The 25485-nt window shown below is 49.8% G+C and overlaps 5 protein-coding genes across 10 annotated transcripts; 2 read left to right on the forward strand and 3 right to left on the reverse strand.

Moving 5' to 3' along the window:
- The first annotated feature begins 1680 nt into the window (after positions 1 to 1680).
- On the forward strand, positions 1681 to 5411 carry LOC130522563 (coronin-2B-like). Its single transcript, XM_057027075.1, has 14 exons — positions 1681 to 1871; positions 2619 to 2819; positions 2915 to 3031; positions 3100 to 3249; positions 3343 to 3543; positions 3611 to 3727; positions 3836 to 3940; positions 4007 to 4103; positions 4270 to 4385; positions 4466 to 4556; positions 4628 to 4770; positions 4841 to 4999; positions 5072 to 5140; positions 5206 to 5411. The coding sequence occupies exons 2-14, from the start codon at positions 2619 to 2621 to the stop codon at positions 5293 to 5295; spliced, it is 1656 nt and encodes a 551-aa protein (XP_056883055.1). The 5' UTR covers positions 1681 to 1871; the 3' UTR covers positions 5296 to 5411.
- Positions 5412 to 5538: 127 nt separating this feature from the next.
- Positions 5539 to 8390, reverse strand: LOC130522565 (acidic leucine-rich nuclear phosphoprotein 32 family member B-like). 3 transcript variants are annotated; one of them, XM_057027080.1, is made up of 7 exons: positions 8215 to 8390; positions 7049 to 7198; positions 6856 to 6978; positions 6604 to 6790; positions 6443 to 6534; positions 6277 to 6346; positions 5539 to 6205 (listed from the first exon to the last, which is right to left on the reverse strand). In XM_057027080.1, exons 1-7 carry the CDS (start codon positions 8266 to 8268, stop codon positions 6120 to 6122), a joined length of 762 nt encoding a protein of 253 aa, XP_056883060.1. In that variant the 5' UTR covers positions 8269 to 8390; the 3' UTR covers positions 5539 to 6119. The 3 variants fall into 3 exon arrangements, with proteins under 3 accessions (XP_056883060.1, XP_056883057.1, XP_056883059.1); XM_057027077.1 differs by having other exon boundaries at positions 6277 to 6534; XM_057027079.1 differs by having other exon boundaries at positions 6443 to 6790.
- Positions 8391 to 9065: 675 nt separating this feature from the next.
- Positions 9066 to 20545, reverse strand: LOC130522564 (endophilin-A1-like). Its single transcript, XM_057027076.1, has 9 exons — positions 19895 to 20545; positions 13512 to 13580; positions 13101 to 13173; positions 12883 to 13026; positions 12638 to 12771; positions 12408 to 12566; positions 12190 to 12293; positions 11981 to 12111; positions 9066 to 11913 (listed from the first exon to the last, which is right to left on the reverse strand). The coding sequence occupies exons 1-9, from the start codon at positions 19937 to 19939 to the stop codon at positions 11717 to 11719; spliced, it is 1056 nt and encodes a 351-aa protein (XP_056883056.1). The 5' UTR covers positions 19940 to 20545; the 3' UTR covers positions 9066 to 11716.
- A 127-nt stretch (positions 20546 to 20672) lies between these two features.
- Positions 20673 to 23255, reverse strand: LOC130522567 (myelin-oligodendrocyte glycoprotein-like). 2 transcript variants are annotated; one of them, XM_057027085.1, is made up of 4 exons: positions 23077 to 23251; positions 21440 to 21793; positions 21168 to 21359; positions 20673 to 21093 (listed from the first exon to the last, which is right to left on the reverse strand). In XM_057027085.1, the coding sequence occupies exons 1-4, from the start codon at positions 23159 to 23161 to the stop codon at positions 21047 to 21049; spliced, it is 678 nt and encodes a 225-aa protein (XP_056883065.1). In that variant the 5' UTR covers positions 23162 to 23251; the 3' UTR covers positions 20673 to 21046. The 2 variants fall into 2 exon arrangements, with proteins under 2 accessions (XP_056883065.1, XP_056883064.1); XM_057027084.1 differs by having other exon boundaries at positions 20673 to 21359; positions 23077 to 23255.
- On the forward strand, positions 23217 to 25429 carry LOC130522566 (low affinity immunoglobulin gamma Fc region receptor II-a-like). Of its 3 annotated transcripts, none has more exons than XM_057027081.1 (6): positions 23217 to 23750; positions 23944 to 24204; positions 24275 to 24559; positions 24686 to 24796; positions 25088 to 25156; positions 25283 to 25429. In XM_057027081.1, the coding sequence occupies exons 1-6, from the start codon at positions 23720 to 23722 to the stop codon at positions 25342 to 25344; spliced, it is 819 nt and encodes a 272-aa protein (XP_056883061.1). In that variant the 5' UTR covers positions 23217 to 23719; the 3' UTR covers positions 25345 to 25429. The 3 variants fall into 3 exon arrangements, with proteins under 3 accessions (XP_056883061.1, XP_056883062.1, XP_056883063.1); XM_057027082.1 differs by having other exon boundaries at positions 23221 to 23750; positions 24275 to 24526; positions 24683 to 24796; XM_057027083.1 differs by having other exon boundaries at positions 23238 to 23750; positions 24275 to 24526.
- Positions 25430 to 25485: the final 56 nt, after the last annotated feature.

Below are 25485 nucleotides of genomic sequence, written 5' to 3' on the forward strand. Positions count from 1 at the left end.
TCCAACAAGATGGCGTCACCCGGCCGTGGCCGCTACCGTCCTGCTTCGTTCCCACTCAAGCTGAAGTGGTGGATTCGCTCTCAGACTGTGAAGAACTCTTCCTCAAAAGTCCTCCCCAGATCCCGGGAATCTTGGGGAACGGGACAATCCTCAACCGCAAACAAAAGGCGGTTTGTGACGCTGTACGTCTCCAGAAGGTCGGTGGGTGGTAGAACCACAGGTACGTTCTCACTCCTCAGGAGGCTGAGGGAACTCTTCTGTTTGCTGCTGGAAGACCAGATGAGTTTTGAGGGACGGTTCATCAAACGAGGATTATGAAGGAGACACAAATTACAACAGAGGCCGTTTATTCCCCAGCTGTCATGCATATGATGAAGCTGACATAAAGTCAACCTTCACGCTGACACACGCAGGTCCACGAGCGAGTCGTTCCAACAGAGGCAGCTGGAGAAAGATGGAGATTTGTGTCGCCTGTGTCATGAAAAAATACTGCAGCAGCAACGGTTGTGTTGTGGCAGGAGCACGTCCCGGCTCCAGCTCATACATATACCGTCCTTCCTCTACACAGCATTCTGCTGCTACAGCGCCACCACCTGGCTGGCGAGTGAAGACGCGCGTGTGCACCTGGAGACACAAACTGAGATGGACTCAGCAAGAAACTGAGCTCTGAAGGCTCCTTTAATATGTTTCCTTCGGTGTCCCCGCAGCACAAGCGTAGCCGGGATTCACAACCAAATTAACAAGGACAAATCATGCCGGTGCCCAGGTCGACCTTCTACCACAACCAGATCCCCAACCACAACTGGCTCTTCAGCCACAGCTGGTTTGCCGACCACCACCAGCTCCTTAACCAAAACTCATTTTTCAACCACTACTGGTTCATCAACCACAAACCGTTCACCAACTAAAACCAGTTTCCCAACCACAGCTGTTGAACAGATGTGGAGACACAGTCAAGCTGGGTTCCATTCATCCCAGTTCCCACATGTCCCGTGGGACCCACAAAATTAGCGATTACACACCTGTGCCTTTGTGTTATGTTGTTTTAAGTCTTTGATCTTATTGTTTGATCATTTTATTTTTTTAAATTAATTCCATAAATCTGGGACAATGTTACCAATTTACTGAAAAACTTTACATTGAATGTTTGAATTGCATCATTAAAGAATTCTGGCATTATCGGGTACATTATTCACCTGTTGTTATAATCACAGGAAGCCCAAACATCCGACCTTCTGAGTGCTTCTCAAAATCTTCACAAATATGAAGCATCACATATTTAGTGGTGTTTAGGTAAAAGTCCACGTATATTTGTCTCGTATATCTGGTGCACGAGGCTCCTTTTGGCGTTAAAACTCAACGTCACGTGTCAGTGAAAATGATCAGAACAAGTTTAACATCAAACAATAAAGAATTCCTTAACTTCATGTTGACAACACTCTGGAGGGTGTAGCACTTCCGGCTCAACCTGTCACGTCAGGCATCGCGCGCGCACACACCACGTGACCACAACATTCAATCAACATTTAATCAGGATGAATTTCTTCCCAACTATTAAACTCCTTCACATCTAAACAACTGTAAATGGAGTTGATGTAACGGGAATAATGACGTCAACCTGGTTTTAACCACAATAAATGAGCGCTGTAGCGCCACCTTCAGGATTATTAGGAGACCTGCTTATAGAGGAAACCCGAGGAGACCTGACAACATCAGCAGGACACCAGCACTGAGAGGAGGATCAATAATAAACTGGCGAGTGTGCACAGCAGCTCAGCTGGGAGTCACGGTGACAGTGAGCACGCGCACACGCGCGCACGCACACACTCACAGAAGCCATCAGCTGCGAGCGAAGAGGCGGTGAATCCGAGGTGAGTTCTTAAAGAGATAGATAGATAGATAGATAGATAGATAGATAGATAGATAGATAGATAGATAGATAGATAGATAGATAGATAGATAGATAGATAGATAGATAGATAGATGGATGGATGGATGGATGGATGGATGGATGGATGGATGGATGGATGGATGGATGGATGGACAGATAGACAGATAGACAGACGGATAGACGGATGGACGGATGGACGGATGGATGGATGGATGGATAGATCTGTTTTTGAACTCTTCATCCATGAGTGAAGACTAATCTGACAAGTTTCATTTGGAGCATATTTATTCGTTTTCTTGCTGTGAATCTTAGACGATCATCAGTTCGTTAACCTTTGATGTTGCTGAATGGAATCTTTGATGTTGCTGAATGGAATCTTTGATGTTGCTGAATGGAACCTTTGATGTTGTCATCACTTTTGTCTGCAGTAATGTGATCTGTCCTTCACAATAAAGGTCAAAGATCAGAGGGAATTTGTAACAGGAAGTGTGCATGAATCTTTAATAACGGCGGCGTGTTTGTTCATGTGCGTCTGAAACCATATTGGACAAATTGATTTATTATTGATAAGACCATGAAAGCCAATAATGACTCCTGACTACATTATTGATGAGCTGATAATGAAGTTCCACAATAAGATGATTGAGATTACACAGGTGTGACACACACACACACACACACACACACACACACAAGCAAGTTTTACAAATCTCAAATGTTCGTACAGATGTCACGTTGTTCATCATTCCGCTGTTCAAAGTTCCGTCAAGTTTTGGGAAAGCCGTCCAGCAGAGAGCGCAGCTACAACGGTGTGCCGATCACACGCAGCGTCCACGACAACCACTACTGCTCCGTCAATCCCTGCTTCGTTGCCGTGGTGACAGAGTGTGCAGGGGGCGGGTCCTTCTTGGTGCTGCCCATCCATCATGTGCGTAGAGCGCGTTTCTTCCCTTTAGCGCTGTAGCAACGACCACCCGGCCGCCTGCGTTCACCTTTTCTGTTCTGCCTTCTTTGACCCCCCAGACGGGCAGGGTAGACCCTCAGCACCCCAGGGTGTGTGGACACCAGGGCCGAGTCCTGGACATCAAGTGGAACCCGTTTGACGATCACTGCATCGCCTCGTGTTCGGAGGACTGCACCGTGAGCGCCGCCCTGCTGGCCCGGCTCCACGCACGCCGGAGCCCTCACGCTTATGTTTGTGCCTTCAGGTGAGGATATGGGACATCCCCGCTAATGGGGTCCAGCAGAACCTCACCAAGGCCAGGAAGACTCTGGCTGGTCACTCCAGGAGGGTCAGCCTCATTGAGTGGCATCCAACGGCTGAGAACCTGCTCCTTAGCTCCGCCTACGACTACAAGGTCCAGTGTTATGTTGGTCTCAGCACAGATGAGATACCCCCCCCCCCCCAGGATTATTATTCCAAACCTTTCCCTTGTCCCGCTTCACCTCAGGTGCTCCTCTGGGATGTGTCACAAGTGGGTGCCGTGCTCAGATGTCCAATCAGGGTGGTTCTGAGGCCCATCTACCACCGCTATCCATCTGAGGCGCTGCTGCTGTCCGTCAGCTTCAACGCTGATGGCAGTAGGCTGGTGGTCACCTCCAAGGACAGAAGGGTTCGGGTCCTGGACCCACGGACCGGGAAGATCCTACAGGTGTGCCTCCGAGCCCCTGTCCTGTCCGCGGGTTCTGCTCAGGCTAATGTTGGGAATGTTGTTGCAGGTGTCACGCTCCAAGTCCCACCGGGCCAACAAGGTTCTGTACGTTAACAATTTTCAGATGCTTCTGTCCACTGGAAGTTCACCCTGGAACCACCGACAGATCGTCCTCTGGGACCCCGTATGGACTTTAATCTGAGCACCGGTGTCCAAACACCCTGGAGCTGATGAGCCCCGATCAGAACCTTCTCTTTACAAATGGACCTACTCTCTTCCTGTGTGTGTGCAGGAGGACTTATCTAAACCGGTGCATGAGGAAGATTTAGATGGTTCTGCCGGGGTTCTGTTTCCATTCTACGACCCAGACACACACATTCTGTACCTGGCCGGAAAGGTCAGACGTTCTCCCAGAAGTCCAGTCCAGCCGTTTGCAGGTGTGTGAGCGGTGTGTTTGCTGTAGGGCGACGGGAGCGTCCGGTGCTACGAGCTGAGCGCTGCCAAACCTTTCATCAGCTTCCTGACGGACTGCAGATCGCTGCTGCCACACAAAGGACTCGGTGAGCAACCAGGGCCCAGCTGGACCACGCTGAGTTCCCATAGGTGTGACGTCTCTAGTGGCACCAGGGAGAATCGGACCAGCGTCCAGAGCTATTAAAGACAGGTGCGAGCTGAAGGTGGACGCCCGCCTGTGGTGGCTGACCCTGCCGCTCGCTCTCCTTCCAGGGGTGATGCCAAAGCGCGGCCTGGACGTGAGCAGATGTGAGGTCTTCAGGTTTTACCGTCTCATCGCCGTCAAAGATCTGGTGGAGCCGCTGTCCATGATCGTACCAAGGAAAGAGGTCGAGCACGTTTACACTTTCGCTACCGTCACAGCCAAGGTTTTGAGTTGTTTGGTGAACTTTGACCTCTTGCCCTCAAGTCTGGAATCTTCCAAGAGGACCTGTACCCAATGACGGCTGGAAACCAGGCAGCCATGACAGCTGAAGAGTGGCTGCTGGGCGTCAACAGAGGTCACACACACCCCCCACCCTTCACTTATATATGAGTGATAATCAATGGTCTTTTTGGACATGTCCTTCAGGCCCTGTGCTGATGTCTCTGAAGCCTGGGACAGCCAACCCTTACCCAGAATCCTCTGCTGACGAAGAAGTGAACTTTATGAAGATCCAGATGGATCCACCCGCTGTTGCAGCGACCCTCAAAGAGGTGGACCTTCCAGGAAAGGTTGGACGAGGTCCTCCGTTATCGGTCCCACCTTTCGTTGGTGACTCCTCCATCTGAGCTCTCTTTCTAGGCCTTCCTCCATGAACAACTGGCCTACCAGGACGCCAAGTACCCCCAAGAGCCGGGCGACCTGGTGGACTGGCAGCCGGACGACACCCAGATCCCACTGTGGACGTACCCACACTGCCAGGAACCAGCAGAGAGACCCCCGCCAACCACGGAAGCGGAGGTGAGAACCTCTCTGCCTGGCCTGAAGCAGGGGAACCCGCCAACACAATATCTCTGCTCGTCTTCGTTTCAGCTCCTGTTCGAATTTTACAGACAGCAAAACCAAATCCGAGAACTCAGAGAGGAACTCGACCAGAAGGATGTGAGTGTTCACCCGCAGAAGCTACAACTGCACCAGGTTCACTGATAGATTGATTTGTTGTGCAGATGAAGATTTCTAAGCTGGAAATGCAGATCAAGAAGCACCTGCCTCACCCAATCAGCGTCCAGCATGAAGGTCGGCATGGAACCTGTTAAGAAAGCACATCTCACAAATTTGTTATTTTTCCAAATCCATGTGACTAATCAAGAAAACCATCTAATTAACTTCATGGTTTTTTTTCTTTAAATAAAATCTAAAATTCATTGGAAAAGGTGCTTCTCTGTCACCACCACCAGGTGGCAGCACTCACCCCTCATTGCACTAGGTTGCCTGTGCTAGCAAGGAGGTTAGCCGTTAGCATAGAGGGAACCGGAAAAGCTGAGTAAAGACGACAAGAATCAAAATGGTACAGTTTTATTTACAAAGTCCTTGTGTTTTTATTTTTGACTTACAGAAGAAAAAAAAAACTCAGTGTGACTGTGAAATCTGAGCAGGAAGACAAAGATGGCGTTACCCAGGCAACCACACAAACACAAACATCTCTGAAAAAATATTTCTTTAAAAAGCTCCAACGGCAAAAGAGACAGGATAGCCCTGAGCGCGCTCGGCCTCTGGGGGGTCTGTCCGTGACGTCAGCGTCGCTGAGGAATGATGGGAAACGGAGCGACCCGCGGAGTTTCCTCCGCACAGGTGAAAGGAATGTTTACTGGATGGCAACAGCGTGGGAAATCTCAGTTTCAAAAACGGACATTTTGTCTCCTGATTGTCTAAAACAGCAGAAACTGCTGATGTTTCTTAGCGCAGTTTCTGGGTCACAAGCGGACGTTTGTTTCTGGTTCCGGTTCGGATCAGAACGACACAATTCAAGGTGAGAACATTCAGACGGAGAAGAAGCTGCTGATGGCCGCAGAGGAGGGGGCGCGGTGGAGCACGGGGGTCAGAGGTCAAGCGCTGGTGAAGAGGGGAGGGGCCAGAGCGCTCAGTCCTCCTCCTCCTCGTCATCGTCCCCTTCGTCCTCAACGTCCCTCTTCCTCTTCTCTCCTTTGGCAGCCGTCGAATCCTCGTCTGAAGCGCAAACACCAAGTTACACGACGTGATCCGACTACAGGAAGTAAAGGCTGACCAGTTTCCCTGACCTTCATCCTCGTCCTCCTCTTCCTCGTCCTCCTCGTCCTCGCTGTCCAAGTCTCCGTTCACTTCTCCGTCCTGCACAAACATCAACAATAAGAAGCGCTGCACGTTTACTGGCCTCCTCCAGAACATCAAATATCCGGATGGGAACGCTCCATCCCGGAGACTCACCTCGTCCTCCCCGCTCTCGTCCTCCTCCTCTTCCGCCACCACTTCCTCATCATCCTCCTCTTCCTCATCTTCAAAGTCTTCAGATTCGCCCTCTAAGAAGCACCGGATGTTTACAAGCCTCAAACTCCCGTTTCTGCCGCCACTCGGCGCTTCGCGCTCACCTTCGTCGTCCTCGTCGTCCACGATGTCTCCCTCGCCGTCGGAGTCGGACGCCTCGCAGTCGTCGATGTCATAACCGTCCAGGTAGGTGAGCTGTGGGAGGAGCTTAAAGATGGACTCCCTGTAGTCGCCCAGGTTCGTCACCTCGCAGTTAAACAGGTCCAGGCTCTTCAGCTGAGGAAGCTTTTTCTGCCAAGGCAACAAAAAGCATTAACTCCTCCAGACGCGAGCGTCCGCCGAACATTCAAACGCACCAGAGGCTCCAGCGTGCTGATGTCTTTGAACTTGTTCCCGCTGAGGTTCAGGTGTGTCAGGTTGACCAGGCGCTCCGCCAGAACCTCCAGACCGCCCGATATCCTGTTGTCGCTCAGCTCCAACTGCAGCCACACGTTTCAGTTAGCACCAAAGCAAACATTCTGTGTTCAGACCAGACGGAACCATGTGAACCTTTTTTAGTTTGTCCAGTTTGGGGATTTCGGCGACGCTGCTCAGGCCCACGTTGATGAGGCTGAGCAGCTCCAGGTTGGAGAACTCTGCTGTGATGCCCTCAATCTTGCCGTCATCGGAGCGACAGTTGTCCAGGACCAGCTCCTTCACCTGCGGGAGGCGGAGTCACACACAAACGGTTGCAAGCTGAGCCTTTGATGTGGAATCGGAAACTGAGCCTTTGATGTGGAAGCTGAAACCGACGGCGGTTCACTTCCTGGACGCAGCGGCTCTTTCAAATTAAAGTCCTGTGGCGAATATTCCACAAGACGTATGTTTAGATTTACTCTGCGTGTGTGTGCGTGACTGCGCGCGCGCGCACACACCATGTTGGAAAGGATCCCGGCCGAGTCTGTTTATAAACTCCTGACACGTGACGCTGCTGTTAGCTGCTCCGCTAACAATTCCTCCACTTCTCCACCCGTAAACGCGACCCGCTGAAGGGGTCCGGGTCCAAATGACACGGGCCACATGCTGGTCTCGGAACAGTCACTACCGGGTTTGTTAAAAGCGACCAGCACCGAATAGGACGGCACCATTTTATCGAGCTAGCGTTAGCGGCTGCTAGCTGCGCGCCTTTAGCAGGTCGGACACATGGGCTCCGGCTAATCTCTGGAGAGGCGTCAATAATAACACCGAGTCGTGCGTGAAGTGTATAAATAAGATGCTTTATGTATAGCTGAGGTGAGCAGCACCGTAACAGAACACCTTTGCTGCCCAACACGAGCATTAAAGCCAGAACAACTCGGAGTTGAGTTGGCTGAAAGAACCAGTGTTTCCTGCACTGTAATGGTTATAACCTGCTTCCCTGTAGGGTCCCAACTCAAGTGAGCCCAGAAGACGCGTGGCCACATCCAGCCCACATTAACTATTAAAGGCTGTTGGCCCCAATATCGAGATTATGAATATTAGGTAAAAACAAGCGCTAAACCGCTGCGCGTCCGCGCTCCGACCTCCGGTAGGAAGGCAGCTCCAGAGGCCGGATACCGGCCATGGAACACGGGACCGTAAGAATCCATGGAGACCGTCCAGGGGCCACAAACACTCTGCCATGTGCTCGCCATCTCCTGCTCCTGCGGCAGGACAAGTTCCAGCGCCCGATCAAGACACCAACCCGCTTTACTCACCTCCGAAGGCGGCCGGTGTCGCAGTTCTAAATTGACCCGTTTGTTCATGTCCATTTCCCCGTTTTCCCTGAGATTTGTCGTCGTTTCAACACGAAAAACTTATTTTCACCTCGATCCTCTTCTGACTATCAACGTGCCAGTACCGCGGTGAAGCTAGCGAGGGTAAAAACGGGGAACTTCCGGGTGCAACTTCCAAAATAATACTCAGGACACGACATCTGAGGCGCGCTGGGCGGTTCCCCAAGCATTTATTGTGAAGAAAAAGTCGACATCATCCGGTAATGGCCGATTTTTGAACACACACTTGACGAAAGAACAGAAAACACAAGTAGGACGTATTCGTGTCGCACATGGAAAAAGTGGGTCAAATCATTTCTTCGAGAAGATACATTCATAAACGTAGGATTTTACAAATACGTGATCAAAACTAAACAGCTTGTAAAATAGATCGATTTTATTATTTATTTTGTTAATAAACCATTCAAAATGAAGCATCAAATTTTGATGAATTAGTTTAACACAGAAGGCAACGCGTTTTCTGTTTATTAATCTTAACAGATGATCGAACAAATATCGCAGTTGCACCAGAAAAGAAACGATCTGATGAAAGCGTTGAATATCCGAGGGGCTCGTGAATCCATCGTTGGTTGGTTTCCAAAAGCCCGGTTGGCTGATGTCGCATCCGCAGCGCCCCCAGCGGCCATCGCCCGTCATTACACCCACTAACAGCGCGTGAAGGTGGAATTATCCCGGGAATTATGGCGGGAAATATGGCTCGGAATTATCATGTTCCATGCAGGAATCCAACAAAGGGATGAAATGTTCTACAGTGTAAACAGACTGAATCACGGTTTCTTCCTTCATTATTCAGAATTCTTTATTGTTATTACATTGTAGTTCATCTTCACGACAGGCAGTTATACGTACAGTGGTCTTAGATTATATCATCATCCAATACGAGGAGAGCAACAGTAAGAATTAGTATCACAACTAGGTTTTTCCCTGGTACAACCGCTCCCACCCTCCCCAACACACACCACGGAACCGACAACCCTCAAATACGCTACAGGTGCCAAAACTGTAAATAAATAAGAACAATAATCCAAAGTGCCAAAGCAATACGTAAATAATCATCCATGAAAAAGTATGCACAAAACGCATCATGTGATGGGCACATGTGGGCCAACAGGAGGCGCCAGGTTCCACCGTCAGCAGACGGACATCCGGGTCGGGTCAGGTGACCAGGACCTAAAATCAGACCAACCAGAAGAAACTGTGGAAGATGCGAAGTCACCTGACCTGTGTGGATGGAGCCCAACAGATGTAGCTAACGTTTGTCCAGGTCAAAATAAGGGATCTTCTCTGACCACGACCAGCTTTGGAAATCAAAATAAACAGAGTCAGCGTGGTGGAGGTCCAACTCCTCTTCAGGTGATCAATGCACCGCTAACGCTGCACATTCCAGAAAACAGAAAACAGTCTTAAAGCACTTCGAAATCTGAGGACAAGCGCCAAACACTTAGCTCGTCCGTGTCAAACTAAATAAATAAATACATGCCTGAACCATAAAAATGGATCATTAATGTTTAATCATGCCAGCTGGAGGAAAACCTGCCCGCTTATTTCCTGTCGGTCTGCAGGTGTGACGCAGTTTGCTAGCATGCAGCTCACAGACTTACACAGGTGGACGAAAACTCAAAACATTCACAATCCTAAATGACAAAACACAAGAAGTCAGCTCGAACCTCTGACAACAACCTGTTTAAAGGTTTTCTGTTGCTGCCTTAGCTAGCCTCTTCCTGGTCTCAACACAAACAGGTGATTAGCATCCTGACAACTTTACAGCGATGAAGCCTTCGAAATATAAAAATGTTTTCTGTATAATTTTACTGTGAAAAGCCACAAACACAAATAATAAATCACGACAGTTATTTCGAGTGAAAGGTAAACTGGTTGGTCACATCTGGCACATTAGCATTAGCTGTGCTAGCACAACTTGCGGTTGCTGTATGACCATGCAAGTTTTTAATAAAACAACTGTTTAGTTCTGATCTGTTTCTTAGTAGCTTCTGATATTTGACGCGACTATTCTTTTGATATTAATTTTTTTTTCGCTCGGCTCTGATGGAAGCTACCACACTGGGATCGAGGATTTGTTCGACTGTTTCGTTCGTTCTTGCAGACCCAATCCGCCGCTAATAAAAGAACATTTAACAATTAACATCGATTTTCACACTCAACACTGCTCTTCCACGTGTACATGCGCTCTATGTTGTTCATCTGGAGCTAGCATGGCTCAAATTAGCACTACGTTATGATTACACACCAACGCCCATCTTAAACTTTTTTAAAAATGTGATTTATGTATTTTATTCTAATAATCAAAGATCGTTAAACTTTAACACTGGAACTTTAAAAAAAGCACATTTCCATCAAATGATACTGAACATGGCGTTGCCCACATCCCACAATGCACTGCAGTCGTAACAGCGTTGCACACAGGACCACAGTTAAAACTAAACTCATAGTTTCTGTATGATTACTGTTACCATGGTTACACGTGTGACATCATAAGGTTCTAAAACAAACCAGAATCACAGGAGTGCAGAAAAAAAGTGGTTTTTGTGTTATTCCGTGGATTTAATGGCACTGGGAAAAATGTCGCACACGCAGGAAACACGTATGAACAAAGACTGAGCTCTGCTGGTTCAAGCTCGCGAAGATGTCGAGTCCGATCTTAGTGCAGGTTGGTTCTGGAATCTGATCAGTTCATGCAAATGGCCGGATCGTACCGACGTCGCAAACATGAGCGCGGAGCCATGCTAGTAGGCAGTGCTAGCCGAGGAGGAGCGGGAAGAGGAGCGGGAAGAGGAGCGGGAAGAGGAGCGGGAAGAGGAGCGGGAAGAGGAGCGGAAGAGGAGCGGGAAGAGGAGCGGGAAGAGGAGCAGGAAGAGGAGCGGGAATAGGAGCAGGAAGTGGAGCGGGAAGAGGAGCAGGAAGAGGAGCAGGAAGAGGAGCGGGAAGAGGAGCGGGAAGAGGAGCGGGAAGAGGAGCGGGACGAGGAGCGGGAAGAGGAGCGGGAAGAGGAGCAGGAAGAAGGAAAGGTGGAAAAGACAGGAATGAGAGAAGGAAAGGAGGAGGTGAACACAAATGTTTGCGGCTGGTTTGGAATAGAACAGGTCAGAACGCACAGACAGACACAAACATGCACGAACAGCTACGCCGCGCCTGATCGGGAACTCTCCGAAGCCCCGCTGGTATTTAAAGCGCCCCCTGGTGGGCGGAGCTCCTCTGGGTCAGCACCGGGCCGTCACTCACCCTCTCATCTGGCACCAAAGGTCCTCGTCTCCTCCCTCGTTCGTTACCGTCCCTGCTGTTTCAGTTCATGTCGTTAAAGCAGAATCGCACAGAAGCACAGAAGAAGTAGAAGGGGCGTGGCTTAAATACAGGTCAGACTGGTCGGGAGATCAAAGGGAACTGGGTCGCCGGGACCCTGGGGCTCCTAATGAGGGAGGGGCACCAGGATATCCACGTAGTTGATGGGAAAGAAGCCCGACTGGCCGTTGATCATCCCTTCGTACCAGTTGTCGTCGATCTGGTTGGTGAGGGTGATGATGTCACCCTCTTTGAAGCCCAGCTCGCCGTCGTTCTCGGGTTCAAAGTCATAGAGCGCTCGGCAGCAGGGCTGGTCCATCGGCGCTGAAAGACAAAGCAACAGTTGTGAGGCGGAGCACAGCCGGTTGAAGTCCCGGGTGGGAAGAGTCACCTGGCGATCTCCCGGGCGACTTGGCGCTGTGAATCCCGCCGTTGTGGCTCTCGCTGGGGGGCAGCAGCTCCAGCGTCATGCGGGGTTTGGGCGTAAACTCCTTCCGGGGTTTACAAGACGCTTCCTTTATCCTGAACGCAGGAAAACCACACGCGGAATCAAACCGCGCTCATCACGGTGTTCCGCAGTGGCAGGTGGGCGGAGCCTACCTGTCCTCCATCTTACTGGAGAGCTGCTGGAGGATTTCAGCGGAACGTCTGTGGTACTCTAACTGGGCCTGAACCAGCGCCGCCAACTGGCTCACCTGTTCAATCTGCAACATACACACACACACACACGCACACACACACACACACACACACACACACACACACACACACACGTGTCAGGAATCTTTAAAATCAGGTGATCAATCAGGTGAACTCACGTCACTCTCCAGCAGGTTGAACATGCTCTGCTCCGCGATCTCTTTGCTCTCGTCGAACTTCTCCAGCGCCTGTTTGATCTCCTCATCCTGGACCTTCCCCTGGCGTTTCTTCTTGTAGTCGAAGTCCAGGCGGCGGCCCTCCATCTTCTTCAGATGGTGCTGCGGGACACAGGCCACCTGGGTGACTCCGCCTCCTCCACATCTGCACGAGGGGAGCTGATGTTGCTCACCTGGATCTCTTTCAGGTCTTTGTCGTGGAGGTTCTGCAGAGGGTCGATGAAGTTCTGTTTCACCTCCATGTCCAGGGCGTCCTTCACCTCCCCGAGCTCCTTCATCGCCTCGCTGGCTTCGATCAGAGCCGAACCTGAAGGTGACCGTGGACGAGGGGTCAAAGTGCGAGCGCGTTCAGCCCCCTCAGCTCATCACTGACACAGCTCGCTAACACGGCCGCAGGTTAAAGGTCAACAACGCTCACCAAAGCTGGAGTCCTCCCCGAGCTCCCTCCCAAACTTCAACATGGTGTCGCCCAGGACGGTCTCGGCCTGCGGGTACCCGGGTCCCTTCTCCTGCCCACGGATCTTTGACATGGTGTTGATCATACTCAGCTTGGCTCTGGACGCTGCGGGACGGGAACGCGCGTTAGCAAACAGTGGTAGCCACGTGCGCTGACGAGCTGCGTGCCCGAGTTCTTACCTGGGTTTGGTTGAAGATATTCTGTGGTTTTGGTCATGATGTCCAGCACCGCTCTGCTGGTCACGTCCACCTTCTGCAGAGCAACAAACGGGACAGGTTTGCTTCCACAACGAGGCTCCACAGGAAGCTACAGCTAGCTTAGCACGGGAAAAAGCTTCTTACAGAATAATCAGTCAACTCAAGATTCTAAACTAAAAGGTGGTCAAATGTTGCCTGTTTAATGCTGAACATGAAGGAATTAAAGACGTAAGTGTTTTTGACTTGTGTCCTTGAAGTCCTGGCCGCTAGGTGGCAGTGTTGGACTCAATCGCAGCGGGAACAGGAAGTAAAGGTGTAACTGCTGTTTTATAGTGATGTGAAAAACAAATATCATTTAAAATCATTTGCTTAATATACATATTTTAGTTTTACTTTTTCCATTTCTCGGAAATCATCGTCCAGTTTGGTTCCTTCTGCTCCTCCGACCTTCTCACTGACTTTCTGTAAAACAAGACACACAAACGCTTCCATGCTTAGACTGAAATATCTATATTAGTCGTCTTGTTGCGTGTTAAATTAATACATTTGATTTGGTATGAAAGAATAACTAGAAATCAATCATTCTAAACCAGGATTAACATCACAGCCAGATTTGGGATTAAATGTCATCAAAAAAAATTTATAATTTAAACTTGTTTTTTCTGTATTTTTATTTGCAAAGTCCTAAAACCTGATTCTTTTTAGACAATGTCGAGGAAATCAATAAAACGGAGCGTTCTGTCTGCAGAGTGACGCCTCCTGCCTTTTAATCAGCTTTGGCTGCAGGGGGGCGGAGCCAGTAGGGGGTGTTCCCGCCATGACTCACAGCCGTCGCCCCCACTGGACTCCTCTCCTGGAGAACACGCGTGTGTGTGTGTGCGTGTGTGTGAGACATCAATATCAAGATGCAGTTGCCATGGAGATGGGGTGGCTGGGCTGGTTGCAGAGGTGCAGCGACTCAGCGTTACCTCAGAGTTTCTGACTGTTCTTTTAGAGCAGTGGTCTCAGGCTCGCGGCCGCGGGCCAACTGCAGCCCACTGGCCGATAGTTTGCGGCCGCCGGCGTAATAATAAAGCTTAATGTTGGTTGAGTTTGATATGAATGGTGCTTCACAGTGTTGTGTGCAGAGCTGAAGGAACCCACCAATCATGGTGGAGTATATGGCTCTCGAGGGCGGGACATCGACCGGGCTCGATACGAGCAGAGAAACATTCCTCAACAATCAACCAGCGATTGTGAATTACACAACAGTTCGTTCCGACCAAGCAATCTGATTGGACAAGAGACGTCCCCTGAGTGCTCATATTGAGCATCAGCACTGAGACTTTTACTGCTGTTCAGGCGCTTCAGTTAGCAGAGACAGGAGCTCAGTCAGAGCCACGCTCCCCCGACCAGGAGCTGCTCCTGCCTCTGCTGCCTGCTACAGTTACAAACGGACCTGAACGTTAAAACCCGGTCCGACCTGTGTCGATCACATAGCAGGTAAACAAACGTAATACGGTATCGACAACATCTCGGTCCTGTTGCTCCGGTACTAATCAGGACAGTGGCTCCTTGCACTGGAGCTCGGTGGAAACGGGCACTAGCTTGAAATGTTTACGTGCTGCCTGGCAACAGCCTCGTCTCCCTTCCAGTTGCGGAACTATTTGTCTCTGCGCAGCCAAATTAATGGTTAGATAAACAAACAAATCATAATCTTGTTGCTTGTTACTGGTAACTAATAAAATGCGCTTATGGAACTGTTGTATGAAAGCAGTATCACTCTGGAGGTCGTGCTGTTATACTGAATATCAGCACGGGCTGATTATCTGCAGCCTCGTGCTACGATAGCATCAGTCTATGAATCACACGAGCGCTGATGTTCAGTATCACACTCAACCTTGAGTGTGATACTGCTTAAACACTCACTTTTTCTGCTGCTTTTTGAATTGGAGCAGTTTGTTGTGAACTCGCAACATTAGGCGGAAATTCGGAAACATCAAGGCGACAGCGAGTGGGATTATACATGACACAGCCCCAAACATGTCAAAGCCTGCAGTGAAGAGAAGGTTGGTGACGAACACAGACAACTTCAGGAAAAGGGGGAAATACAAGATTTCTTTGTTGAGCACAGTTGCACCCCGACGAGTCTTATTTGCAGAGAGAAAGTTGCAGTGCTGAGGAGAAGGCAAAATACCAGGGAGAAGAGAGCGCCATCCGGCAGTCGAAGCTAGCTACGCGGTTAGTGAGGTGATTGCTAAAGCAGGAAAGCCGTTCAGAGGGTGAATTAGTCACAAAGTGCATATTAGAGGCTGCAGGTATGGTCTGTCCAGAAAGAAAGAAAGTTTAGCAACATCAGCCTTTCTGCCAACACCAGTGTATAGTCAGTCGCTCTTGATGAGACCACAGACATCACCGACACTGCCCAGCTCGCAATATATGTCTGAGGAGTTGAAGACAACTTTGTAGTTATGGAGTTGCTCACAGTAATTCCAAGGCCAGACCACGGCTCAGGAGATATTTCACCAGAGGTTTGTTGGAATAACCACCGATGGAGCGCCATCAATGACGGGGAGAGAAAGGGACTGGTGGCACTTGTTCAGATAAAACTGGAAGAGGAGGGTGTGGAGGAGGCCATTGCTCTGCCATTGTCCAGCAGCAGATGCCTGAAGTTCGATAATGTGATGTCTGTCGTCAATCATCAACCACATCAAAGGGGGTTTAAAGCACAGAAGGTTCCGTGCTTTTTTAGAGGAGATGGAATCAGAATAGGGAGGTGTGCTCTACTTCTCTGAGGTGCGTTGGCTCAGCAGGGGGACGTGCTGAAGAGTCAAGAGAAGAAGTGAAGGCCTCCATGGAGGAGGATGGGGTGGCTGTTCCTGTGCCGAGTGATCCCAAATGGCTCATGGACTTAGCTGTGAACATGAACTTAATGTACTGACCAAGAAGTTCCAAGGCCAGGGGCAACTTGTCAGTGCTGCCTATGGTAACGTCAGAGCATTCACCACAAAACCGTTGTTATGGAACGCCCAGGTCTCTATTTCCCAGCATGCAATGCACCATTCCGTGATCAGAAGCATGTTGATGTAATTTTGAAGCTGCAGGAGGAATTTGAACACAGATTCGCAGACTTCAAGACGCCCAGAGCCAGATTTCAAATTTTTGCAGACCTCTTCTCCTTTGATGTGCAAGATGCCCCTCCTGTGCTTCAGATGGAGCTCGTGGACCTTCAGTGCAACTCTGAACCTAAAGCCCAGTTCAGGGAGGTGAGTGGAAAGCAGACAAGCTGTCCCGGATGCTCCAGCGGACCATGTCCCTTTTTGGGAGCTCGTACGTGTGCGAAAAGCTCTTCTCCACCTTGAACTTCAATAAGTCCAAGTACAGGTCCAGACTGACTGATGAGCATCTTCAAGCCCTATTGAGGGTCTCACCTGCTTCATCCCTCAAGCCAAATGTGGCTCGGCCATGTGAGAGGAAACGCTGTCAGGTCGCTAGCAGCAAGAAGTAGGCAAGAGACGCCACGTTCAGAACGTTCATGTTCAATGATCCATTCTTGTTCAGAAATGAGAGGTTAAAGAGCTGTTAATACAGACATTTGAATGGGAATAATAGTAATTATATTTCTCTGGTCAGCAGCAACTATATGTGGTGTCTTCACTTTTCTATATCTGCTGTATTATTATTATTATTATTATATTTATTGCTGATTGCTATATTTTCTTATTAATTCTTAATTTGTTTATTTTTTCATCTTATTTTGTGTAAAAAAAAAAAGGTGGTTGTGATGGGCCTAATGTGGCCCAGCCTCCCCCAGCCTCGCCCAGCCTCCCCCAGCCTCCCCCAGCCTCCCCCAGCCTCGTCCACCCTCCCCCAGCCTCGCCCAGCCTCAGCCTCCAGCGGCCCCCAGGTAAATTGAGTTTGAGACCCCTGTTTTAGAAGAAACTGAACTCACAAACTACTTCCTGTTTGATGCTCCTGGAGCTAAATGCTAAAGAGCCGCGAGCTGTCATCAACGTGCAACATTCACTCTGAATTTCAGGCAGAAACTGGCTCATTTTCCAGCAACATATGAGATGTGATTATTTTTGATCCGTCTGAAACCGAACCAACACACCAAGAATAAACAGCATTTTACTGTTAGCAGGACTGCTAATGTTAGCCAGGACGTCACCAGGAATCATCATTGGGTCCGTGCACCCACGCTGCTGACGGTCTGAAGCATTTCCAAACGATGACGCGACACTTTTTCAGGACTGTTTACATGACGACTCAGCGATTTTTCTTGGGTTCGGTATTTTTTTCTTGCAGTATGAGTTGACTTTGTAGAATAACCGGATTCACTCATTTAAACAGAAAGTTTCCATCTGCTACGAGCTGCTCATGCTAACGCCTGTTAGCCTCAGAGGAGCGCCCGGTGGGCGGAGCTTCAAACCGCTGCCCAGGATTGATGTGGCAATAAAACCAGGCAGAAAGGCTGAAGGAGGATATGAGAAAAGATGGATGTGTCAGAATGTCCATCAGCTCCGCAGGTCGTCACTAGACAGAGGTCAAAGGTCAGAGGTCAAGCTGCCCGCAGGTGAAAAAACACACCTGCAAACAAAGATGGAGGAAGGGTTCCTGTGCAACGCCATCACATGGAAACAGCCTGAAGGATGATCAATTATTGAGCCCGTGTGTGTGTGCGCACATGCCTGGTTGCCATGACAACCCTGCCTCTTGAACCGGAGAGGACCATGTCTCAGATCCCCTCCTTCATTTCCGCTGCTGATTTTAGCATCTTTCCTCTCTCTCAGTTCTTCCTCCCGCCATCATCCCTCCTCTCTTTCATGCTCTCTCTCTCTCTCTCTCTCTCTGTGTCTCTGTCTCTCTCTCTCTGTGTCTCTGTCTCTCTCTCTCTCTCTCTCTCTCTCACCAGTCGAGGAAACAAAGCTAATAAAATCAAGTGTTGAGCAGTGAAATTAGCAGTTCATTTAGCGCTCTGATCCAAAGCTAAGTGAGCTCCGCCCACGGTTCCTTCAGGTGATTCCAGGGACGTGTCCTCGTCCAGCTGTGCAACAATAATCAATAATCAGGTTACAGCAGCAACCAACAAACTCCTCTTCATGAATCGAGTCCGAGGTTTATGGTTACGAGTTCTTTAACCGTCCAGGTTTAGAGTCTCAGACCAACGTGTTCCGCATTAGCGCAGCTGGCTAGCATTGTAGCTAACATGGGTGGACTCCGAAGCTGTCCCGATGTTGTCCCAGGTGCTTCCCAGACGTCTGTCGTCTTTCCTTCCTTTATTCTCGTTGCTCTGCTTCTCTTCTCTCATCTTTTATTCAGATGAATCGAGGTGTCCCATTTCCTTCCCGTCTCCGCTCGCTGACAGTGGAGATGGTGGCGGACATCTTGGTTTGGGGCACAGTGACCACGATAGCGTTAGCTGCCCTCACACCGTTGATGTAGCATCCTCCTTTTAAACATGACCTCAGCAGGAAAACATCTGGCTGGTTTCTCCCAGTTCGCTCACATTTGTGAGTGTAAAATTCTGTGAGCTGCAGAAAATGGTGAGGAATGATCAAATCCTGTTGCCCCTGGCAACAGAGGGGGAGTGCTGCACTGTGTTGGCTGGTTTGGCCCACGAATCAACAGTTGAATACATCCCAACAGAGACATCAGTTCCCACAGTTCCCAGTGCGTCTCCTGATGCGTCGCTGGTCTGAGGGTGCAGACTGGTTCCAGCTGATCTTCTCCGTCTGTAACTGTGACCTTCTGCAGTTCTGACCCAGTTCTGCCCTCAGGAATCCAAACCACCATCTGCTGCCGGAACCTTCCTGACCTGTGCGCCGCTAAGTGCTGCTGCTAACAGAGAACAACACAAACACTGGCAGATCCCAGGGCTGTTAGCAGCAGTTAGCACAAGCTAGCACAGGTTAACAGAAATGTCATCAGACTCACGCGTCCACTAAACTCAGTACAAACAAAAGAGCCCCAAAACCAGGTAGAAACCAGTCGTGAAACCAGGTAGAAACCAGTCGTGCAACTGTGAACAGCAACATCCTGGCACCACGGGGGGGGGGCACCAACAGCTACATCGTGATTCTACTGGTCGTCAGTACTAAAAAACAATTAATGAGCTAAATGTTGCAAATAACAGAAAGGTGAGAGGACACCGTTAGTAGAGCTCCACGCAGTGAGGAAGAGGAGGAGGAGGAGGAGGAGCCATTATCGGTCACATGACTCTCCCTCACATCAATCCATCAGCTGTTGTTCTGACAGATTTATCCCCACAAACCAGAGTACTAAAGTCAAAATGTGAGACAGGGGAGGATGTTTCACTGTTTCATGAAGGAGGGATGAAGGGATGAAGGGAGGAGAAGAGCGTCAAGACGAGCGTGGAGAAATATTTCCCCATATTTAGGGATGGCGGAGGGGCGAATGAGCTTCAAAGATCTACAAAACTATGGAGGAGAAGAGAGAGTGCAGACAGGATGAAGGGCTGGAAGCAGAGGGAGGATGGAGGGATGCTGCTGAAGGATGGAGGGAATTCCCTGTTGCGCGCAGCAACAGCCAATCAGCTGTTAGAACACACGTTCAATTCATATCTGTTACGTAACATCCGCCCGCGTGCGTGTGTGTCTGTGTGTGTGCGTGTGTGTGGTGGGGGGGGTATGCCCCTTTGAAAGCACGAGCCACCAACCACCGATGTCATCCATACATCCGTGACGCGTTTGGTGATGATTTAGATCAAAGACAGATGAAAGGCCGCGCAGGCAGGTGAGCTGCGAGCACGCGCACACATGACGGTTGCTGCTCACCTGAGTGGCTTTATGGAACTGCTTCTTCAGCCCCGCGACAGACATCACTGCGGCTGCGGAGACAAAACACGCCGAGAAAAGACCCCGTCCCGACCTGGACGCTCACAAATGGCGGCAAAGCAGCGGCCGGAGAGACTTCCGTTATTTCCGCCCCAACCGTGGATGAGACGGGAAGAAGGCAATTGGCGGAAAAAACCCAGCGGGGTCTATTTTCAGTCTGAAAGAGGGACGAGAGGAGGGCAGAGGCACCCGGAGCGGAGGAGAGACAAAGATCGTCTATTCACACGACGACTCACTACCAGAACGGTCAACTGACCGGCGCTTCCGTCGTAGGACCGTGTCAACGTATCTACTGAATTCTTCTTCGACAGATTTTATGTTTCTACTAACATGAACAAATCGTTTAACACATTCCCCCGTAAAAGCGACAGAATATGCAAGTTTCCCTTTATCGCCTGTCGCTTTGGCGAGTGTTTCCGGGCCTCCATCTTCTTGATGTTAACGATCTTGGATAGCGAAGCGCAGTCACGTTCTTGCGTCGTCACCTGCCGCCACCCGTGACAGCGGGGTGTCCGAGTATTTTAGTCACGTGCAGGTATAAACAACATACAAATATTTACAGGTGTCAATATTGACAAACGTAAAGAGACAACACACAAACGAGGCCATCAGGTTTTCAGCACCACGGCCAGATCACTGGGGCGGGGCTTCACGGTGCGTTCAAATGCATGTGGAAAAATCGAAATTTAGCCCGCGAGACAGGACCGGATGCAAAACAATTAGTCAGGAACCGATTTATTTGCAGTGCAGACAAAACAACAATACAGTAAAATAATAATAAAGATAAGGAAATATAAAAATATTCATATTTACTATACAATAAGTATGTCAAGTCCACTACCAGGTTATCATCTCCAGCCCGTGAGCAGACTCATCCCCTCTGGAGATGAGCCCGATGAGGGTGGTGCCGTCCAGAAGCTTGAAGGACCGGTGATTGGAAGTGCAGCTGTTTGTGTACAGGCAGAAGAGCAGAGGGGGAGAACACAGCAGGGCGGGGGGGCGGTGCTGATGATCAGAGTCCGAGGGGCTTCCCCAGCCAGGCAGACAGGAAGTCCGATCCCCCGCAGGTGGGGTCAGGTACGCTTCTCCCCATCACTGCCCCATGACGGTCACTTCCAGGTGGTGTGGCTGCACTGCACCTTTAAGACACGATGACCAGTGAGAATCAAAGAGAACTTTCTGGAATTCTGCTGGAGCTCCTCCATCAACTCACAAGTCCTTGGCAGAGGGAATTTCAGGAAATATCCGGCAGCAGTGACGGAGATCGCCACGACGAGCACGAACGGGACGAGTGCAGCCAGGCGGGACCGGCCCGGCGCCGTCTCAGCTGCTTCTGTGGACGCCTTTTCCCGATCTACAGTTGGAGGAATTCCGGGAAACTCTGTTGCAGTCCTCAAGTTTGGCTCTAAAACGAAGAGTCGACATTTTGACCAGGAGGTCCGAGGAGCTCCGGCGTTGGGCTCCACGTTCCCAGCAAACACTCACTGATGACCAGCCGCACGGTTGAGTCCTTCACTGGGCTCCTTAAGGTGGGAATGAAGCACCTGTAGCTCCCCTCGTCTGCCTCCGTCACCTCCGTGATCCTCAGCGAGATGTTCCCGTGTTTCAGCTCCTCGATGAACAACGCCGTCCTCCCACGGTAGGACGCCGTCTTCATGTCCATCACCTCAACGTGGTCCCGGTAGACGTGGACAAACGTGACATGGCTCGGGTCCTGCCTGGTCCACTCCACCACTGTCTCCTCTACGTTTATAGACGGCTCCAGGTGACACGGCAGAACCACGCTGTCCCCTGACGCGGCTACGATGGGCTGAGGAGACCCGACCACGTGGGGCTGACCTGGAGGAGGTCAAACATTTGTTGACCGATGGCCAAATATTAGAGATATTTCAGACTGATGCTTTAATTTACAGGTCAATGAACAGAAGCATCCCCACGAAGCGGATCTGGAGTCTGAATCCGGAACCGTTGGGTCCCTCCACCAGAGGTCGCTCTACCACTGATTTAGTCACAACAATAAAACGTTTACGACAGACGAGAATAACAGAATCCTAATATAATATAAAATATAAATATAAGAATTCCACATTTAATTCAGTACTTTAAGCTTTAGAAAGTTTTATTAATTTATTCCAGTTTTAGAACCTCAAACGGGGTTCTTTTGGCGGTGACGTCACCGGCGGAGGTCTTCCGTGCTCGCGGGCGTGGCACGTGGTCAGATCGAAGACGCGGGAAATGTCGCTTTAAAGCCACACAGAATAAAGTTTCCAGTTAATGGTGGGGGGCAGGTGAAGCCTCGCGAAGCTCCGAGGCTTTCCTCACAATTGTGTCGAACAAGATTCAAAGCTTCGGGACCTCAGTGATGGTGAGATCTGGTGGACAACTGTAGCCATAGCAACCTGACGCCATGACACCAAAACAAGCTCATGCTGTGCTCATCCAGGGGTTTTGTTCATTCACACCAAATAATGATTATATCGTCATTACCATAAAATACGCAGATGCTCTCCCCCTTACTCTAAAACACATTCAAGATTAACCCAAAGAATAAATGCAAATTAGATTAAGGGTTCAGTGTTGGCTAAGGGTTTATTAAAAACTTTGAGATTTTAAAACTGTTATAACTGTTATGTAATAAAACTCTAACTCTCCGAATCTCTATCTCCTCACAACCCAACAATTTATGAGCATATTAATGCATCTTATACAGCTGGTATTCCATCAAACCACTCAAATCTGTCTCGGAATGCGATTAAAAGAATGAGCCAATGAAACACACCGAAAGAATGAGCCAATGAAACACACCGAAAGAATGAGCCAATGAAACACACCGAAAGAATGAGCCAATGAGAAGCGTCGAGACATTTTGAAGCAATGAAGCGCGAAGCGAAACAGCGATGACGTCGTCGGTCACGTGACGCCGGCGTTTCGACTCGCTCCGCTTCGGAAAGTGACGCCGGCTCCGAAGCCTCGGTATCATTTACCCATCACTAACAGTTAATAAACCACGAAGTTAATCGTCAGTAATCCCAGAGAGGCAGAACGCTCCCAATATCCCATAATTCCCCAGACGGGGAAAGTTGAAAGCGGAGCCGCGCGAAGGAATAAACCTGCGTTCCTACCGTCATTAGTCGGGACCGTCCGGCTCAAGGCGACGAGTGAGGCGGCCACAAGCGAAAAGAGGAGCGGGATGCGGGAAATGACCATCAATTCCTGGCTGGAATCTCGGTTACAGACGAGTTGGTGGATATTAAAAATCTGAATCACGGCAGGTGCATGTGGCGCTTTTATCCACCTAAGCCCCGCCCCCCGGAATGTTCTGAAGTTAAAAATACCCACGACTAAAAAAAGAAACCCGTAAAACCCGTAATTTAGTTGACTTTACATTTTGAGCTACGTATATTGTATTTAAATACATTTTGCCAGTCCTGGCACTTTTTAAAAACCCCAATTTTAACGTAATTACAATAAAACGACCAATGACCACATTCAATTAAAATGGAAACATTTCATCAGATAAAACCGGTGGAAGTTGTAGTTTGTATGAAGTAACGGTTGTTATCAGGACTTATCGTTGCTGCCTCTGAAGTGTGACCTGTGGTCTCTGTCTCTGACGCAATGAAGAAACTTGGGGGCTGGATCGGAAGCAGAAAGTGCGAATCTTGTGAGTGTGTGAAAACAAGAAGACATTAAACCAGCTAACCCTAACCCTGCCTCGTCTAGCAGCTCTGCCTCGTCTAGCCGTCCGTGTGGGAGCGGAGCAGCATGGAGCTCACAACCTTCTGCACTGTTGTCGGTGAGTAGACGTCCAGAAGGCCCCCCAGACCAGCGACCCCCAAGGAAGAAACACCGAGACAGGACAACCTGAGGCGTCCCTCAGCAACTAACTGTCTGCCTGCCTGTCTGTCTGCCTGCTGTCTGTCTGCCTGTCTGTCTGCCTGCCTGTCTGTCTGCCTGTCTGTCTGCCTGCCTGTCTGTCTGTCTTACAGCCACTCTGCAGGTCAGCCCCAACAGATCCCAGTTCTTCCAGTATGATAACCTATTTCTGAGCTGCGACTGGCCGGGTAACTCATCTCGGTGGACAGTTATGAGGAACACCTCCCAGCACACGAACCAGGCTTGTTCTAACCACAACAGAGGGGACGAACCCAGTTATTACATCGCTGCTCTGTATGAATCGGACTCGGGTGTTTACTGGTGTCAGTCGGCCGCAGGAGAACGCAGCCACGCTATCAACATCACAGTGACCAGTAGGTTAAAAGCTGCACGCTTCCTGTTTCGGTCACCATTCCCGACACATAACAGTCTCTGGTGGCCCAGGAGGTCCGGTGATCCTGGAGAGTCCTGCTCTTCCTGTGGCCGAGGGAAGCAACGTGACTCTGAGGTGCCGAGCGAAGACGCCGTCCGCCAGCACCCAGGCGGACTTCTTCAAAGACGGAGCGTTGGTCAAGAGAAGCCACGATGGGAACATGACCATCCGCAGCATCTCCAGAGCTGAGGGAGGAGTCTACAAGTGTAACACCTCTGGAGCTGGACACTCAGCGCAGAGTCAGCTGACCGTGCTCGCCAGAGGTGAGGACAGCGCTCGATACCCAGGAACGCACGGTATGTTAGCTAACCCTCTTTGGTTGGGAGAGGGAAGAGCTGCAAATGAGACCAAAGCTTCTGATTATTGTGGTGAAGCGTCAGGAGAGCAGGAGGCTTCAGCAGATGTTTGTCTTTGTGAAGCAGAGCGCAGTGATCCTCCAGACCCCAGGTTCATACGCCTCCTACTTCCTGTGGTGGTTCTGGCTTTGCTGCTGGTCGCTCTGTTGCTGCTCTGCACGAGGAGGAACCACACAGGTCTGTTTGTGTGACCTTCTTAACGTCCCGTTTTCATTACCACACAGCGACCTCGATGCTGCCTACTGCAGCAGCAGAACTGGGTTACATCTCCGTGACAAATGGACAAAAACAGAGCACAAGGCGAACTCGGAAACTAAACAAACTTGAATGTGGTAAAAAAATGTTTGCCTCAAAACTATTCTGAGTGCTGTTCTGATTTGCTCGGTGAGAAGAAGCTTGACAGCTGTTACAATGAGCCGCCACGTCACTGATCCACCTCCTGAATATCTGAAACGTGTGTTCATGCAGACGTGGACGAGGACGTTCCCTACACTGACGTCATTTTCAAACAGGAAGTGCAGCCTGACAGGATCAAAGGTAGAGACCGAAGCTGCTGTTATTTCTGTGCTGGCTGTGAAACCAGACCAGCAACTCCTCATTCCAGCCTCAAGACGACAGGACAGGGGGTAAATTCACTGTATAACTTCTAGTTTTGCTCCTTAGAGCTGGACACTGAAGCCACCAACTACTCCACAGTCAAAACAGGCGGCACCGACCGGAAGTGACATCATGACCATGAAAATAAGCCCGATGGCGTCCTTTGATGCTCCCCGTGTCGGATCATGTGAATAAATCCTTTCAAAGTAACAAGCCTTGAAATCTGTCTTTGATTGACGCACAAGCACACTTTCCACTGGTGCGTGATG

Source organism: Takifugu flavidus, chromosome 3 (assembly GCF_003711565.1).
Source record: "Takifugu flavidus isolate HTHZ2018 chromosome 3, ASM371156v2, whole genome shotgun sequence".
NCBI classification, from domain to species: Eukaryota; Metazoa; Chordata; class Actinopteri; order Tetraodontiformes; family Tetraodontidae; genus Takifugu; species Takifugu flavidus.